Source organism: Chinchilla lanigera, unplaced genomic scaffold, assembly GCF_000276665.1.
Source record: "Chinchilla lanigera isolate Chin_1 unplaced genomic scaffold, ChiLan1.0 scaffold00169, whole genome shotgun sequence".
Taxonomy (NCBI): Eukaryota; Metazoa; Chordata; class Mammalia; order Rodentia; family Chinchillidae; genus Chinchilla; species Chinchilla lanigera.
The window spans coordinates 705,907-710,092 of NW_004955570.1; the positions used below are offsets into that span (position 1 = coordinate 705,907).

General features: G+C 53.5%; 1 protein-coding gene across 1 annotated transcript in view; it reads left to right on the top strand.

Moving 5' to 3' along the window:
• The first annotated feature begins 3,102 nt into the window (after positions 1–3,102).
• The window catches only part of LOC102021188 (chromosome unknown open reading frame, human C9orf16), a 3,565-nt gene continuing 2,481 nt past the window's right edge, over positions 3,103–4,186 (top strand). Inside the window, exon 1 of the mRNA XM_005413526.2 lies at positions 3,103–3,300. Coding sequence (XP_005413583.2) covers positions 3,222–3,300 — 79 coding nt within the window. The 5' untranslated portion in view covers positions 3,103–3,221. The remainder of the gene's footprint in view (positions 3,301–4,186) is intronic.

The window sequence follows — 4,186 nt, forward strand, 5'->3', positions numbered from 1 at the left end:
CCAGGCTGGCCTCGAACTCGCAAGGATCCTCCTGCCTCAGCCTCCTGAGTGCTGGGATTACAGGCGTGCACCACCAAGCCCGGCTTCACCCAGCTGAATTTAATAAGTATGGTAGTGGGTGTGGAAGGCCCACTTGAGGATTATTGCCAGCAGCATAAGAGGCAGAACTGGAGAAGGGAGAAGGCTGTTGGGAGCTGGTAGAAGCTGTAAGGAGCTGTTGGTTCTCTTGGAGGAGCTCGTCATGCTGGCTTTCCTGATGAACTTGACTGTTTTCATCCCTTAAGGAGCTCGGGACTTTGTTAGCACCGAGAATAGCTTCGGTTCATACGGAGAGCTATGGTCCTCACTTTGAGCATCACTTCCTGGCTCCGGCGGGGATGATGGTGTACTTCTCAGTCACTCGGAGAAGCTCATCACATTGGCTTCCCTGATGGGAACTCGGCTTTCCTCATCATCAGAGGAGCTCAGGACCTCACTGTTGCTGAGGATGCTGTGGTACTTTTGGGAGAGCTCTGGTTCTTACTTTGACCGTCACTTCCTGGCTCCAGTGCAGCTCCTTCAGCCTGCTGGCCCAGATCCTTCAGCCCACTGGCACAGACTTTCTAGCTTCCATCACTGACCTTTGGGCCTTCCCAGCGCAGATCTGTGAAACAGGCCTGCATAAGAGATTGTCACGGGCTCTAGGCCTCTAGTTGGACTCGTGGGAGGCATTGTTATGGGCTTCAGGTCTTCATGCAGGACATGATTGTGGGATGCAGGCCCTTAGCTGGATTCTTTGGTCTTTAATGTGTAGACACATTTCCTGCACTGTCTTGTATATGATTCTTTGTGATATGAGTCCTGTATTATATTGTTCCCCTTGCAAAAACCCCAAACCACAACAAGATGTATTATGCACATGTATCAATTCTCCAAAATTAATGTAATCATTGTGTACTGCAAACATGTACTAAAAAAAATTTTTTAAATAACTTCTTAATAAAACTGGAAATTCTCAAAATTAAAAAAAAAAATCCTCAGCAAGACATTGGTGAACAAAGTACAACAAATCATCATAAAGCTCATACACCAGGACCAAGTAGGCTTCATCCCAAGGATACAAGGACGGTTCAACATATACAAATCAATAAATGTGATTCATCATATAAACAGAAGCAAGGACAAAAGTCACGTGATCATCTAAGAGATGCAGGAAAAGCCTTTAATATCCAACATTCATTCATGATAAAAAAAAAAAAAAAAACCTACAGAAAATTGGTATAGAAGGATCTCAGCTCATCTAATAAAAGACATTATGGCAAACCTACTGTTTGCCAACATCCTATTAAATGGGAAAAAAACTGAAAACTTTCTCCCTAAAGTCTGGAACAAGGCAAGGATATCCACTTTCACCACTTCTGTTCAACTTAGTCCTGAAAGCATTAACCAGAGCAATCAGGCAAGGAAAAGTAACAAAAGGGATACATTTAGGAAAGGAAATACCATTGCTTGCAGAAGACATGATCCTTTACTTATAGGGCCCAAAATCTACCCCAAAAGACTCCTAGTTAAATTCAGTAATATGACAGGATACAAAATCAACCCACAACAATCAATAGTGTTCCTATACACAAATACTAAACCCACTGAAAAAGAAATTCAGAAAAGAATACAATTCACAATAGCTGGGGCTGGGGGGTTATTTAGTTAGTTAGTTAGTTAGTTTTGGTTTTTGTTTTTTTTCCGGTACCAGGAATCGAATTCACGACGTTGCGCTTGCCAGGCAGGCGCTCTGCCTGTGAGCTAAACCCCCAGCCCCTGGCAAGTGTGAGGTCATGAGTTCGATTCCCGGTACGGGGCGGGGGGGGGGAAGCAACACAATAGCATCAAAAAATTAAATACCTGGGAATTAACCTAACCAAGAAATTTTAAACCCTCTAAAACGAAAATTACATCACAAAAAAGAAGATCACAGAGAACATCAGAAAATGAAAAGATATCCCATGCTCTCGGAAGGCAGAAACAATAGTCAAAATCGCTATACTTCCGAAGCTGATATACAGATCCCTTCCATACCTAAGTGATCCATTTTTGGAATACCCATAACAACAGAACATCAGGCATCCAACAGGAGACCAGCTCACTGCTGCAGCCTTATGGCCTCCTGGCCACTACAGCTACAGCTACAGGAGTCCCAGGAAGTGAGCCGCTGTCCCCTGGGGTGTGGGTCTGTCTCTCAGCTGGACCCCAGCCAGGATCACACCTCTGGGCGCCACCCAGGAGTGAGCTTGCGGGTGAGGTGACTTTGTGAAGCCCTCCCCTTCCTCCTAAGTACATGAGATGGGGAAGGATGTCACCTGGGCCGCATTATTATCCATGCTGGCTCCTCTGATGACCAGCACCCCAAGCATGCTGCCTGGCTCAACGACCTCCCCTGAGCACAGCAGCACCCACAGGAGAGGGGCAGCCGCCCCTTCCATACGGAAACCATGGCACGCAGTCCTGGAGGCACGGAAGCAGAGCCAGGTCTGGGGGAGCCTCGCACGCCTCTCCTGCCCCTGCCCAGCTATGGGGCTCTGCCTGACATGAACCGTCGCCGCTTCTCCTGTGTGGGGTTCCGTCTGGGCTGTCCCACGTGTGCACAGGTACTGCCCCTGAGAGCACGAAGAGAAGCGCTGGAATCAGGGAAGGAGGCCCAGGACCGGGTAAGGGTGGTGGCGTCTCTGCTGGGGCTGGAGGAGGACGGGAGGAGGTAGACAAGGCGGCGGGACCGGGTGGGCACTGTGTACTGGAGTCTCCCGAAGCCAGGGGAGGCCTCGGAAACCGCGTCGTGCGGCGACCGCGACAGTACGGGACAGAGTATGGGGCCCCAGGCCGCCCCGCTCCTCTGCGCAGCTCTCCCGGGCTCGCTCGTTCCTCCCGCGGGCCCGCGCCCACTCCGCCTGGGCTTCCAGGCCGCCTGTCCCGAGACCTGGGAGCCCGATCTACGCTGGGGGCGGGGCCTGGCGCTGGGGGCGGAGGCAGGCGGCAGCAATGGCGCGTCCTGGTCACGGGGCGGGGAGGGGCGGGGTCGGACACCTGGACTCCGCCCCGGGGCGGGGCCTGGGCCGCAGCCCGCCTTTGGGTCCCGCCCTTCCGCCCGGCCTTCGCCTGCTGCTTCCACCTTCCGCCCGGCGCCGGCTTTCGGTGCGAGCGTCGCCGCTTCCCATCGCTGCGCTGCCTCTGCGGCGCCCGAGTCCGCGATGTCGGGCCCGAACGGGGACTTGGGCATGCCGGTGGAGGCGGCCACGGAAGGGGAGGACGGCGGCTTCGAGGAAGCAGGTGACCCACGGGGGCGTAGAAGCCTCCTTTGCGGGCAGGGGGAATCGGGGCGGGGAGGGGCGCTCGGAAGGGACCCAAGAGGCCCCCTCATCCGCGCTGGGCGGGCTCGCGTGGTCCTGGAGCTGTCGCGGAGGTGCAGAGCGAGCACCGGAGAACGGGTTCCCCCGTGGAAACCGCAGCATTGGAGAGCTGCGGACAACCAGCTCCGGTCCACAGATGTGGAAGCTGAGGCAGCCGAGGAACACCTGTTTGGGATTTGCTCCAGCCGCCTGATCGAGAGCGTCGGCTTGGCTTAGCGGAAGGGGAGACTGGGGGCTCCCCGCTCTGCTGAGTCAGCACCCCAGCCACCGCTGTCCTGGTGACCCTCTCCCGAGCAGCCCGCGGTGTGCATAGCACTGCGGGGGGGCGGGAGGACCATCAACCCGCGGCTTCCCGTTGTCTTCTTGAGCCTCAGTGTCCCCATCTGTAATACAGGAATAGTGATTAGTGCCTCCTGTAGTACAAGATTAGAGGAAAAATGCAGTGCAAAGTGCTTAGCAGATTCCAGCATGCAGTGTTAAGTGGTTATGGTGACTGTGGGGCTTCTCTACTGTAGGAAGACTGGTTTATCAACGTAGAGGGCAGAACTTAGTAGATGTGGGGTAAGGAGAGCGTATGCTTTTGGGGCTGGGTAACAGCTTTATTGAGCTGTAAGTCACATCCTATACAGTTTACCCATTTAAGTTATATGGTCCCATGGCTTGCGGTATATTTAGAGTTGTGCACCCATCCCACAGTAGTTTTAGACCATTTCCATCACCCACAGTCTGCTTGGTGTCTTGCGTGTTTTGATACTGGGGACTGAACCCGGGGCTTTGGTACACAGCTATATCCCCAGCCCCGCTCC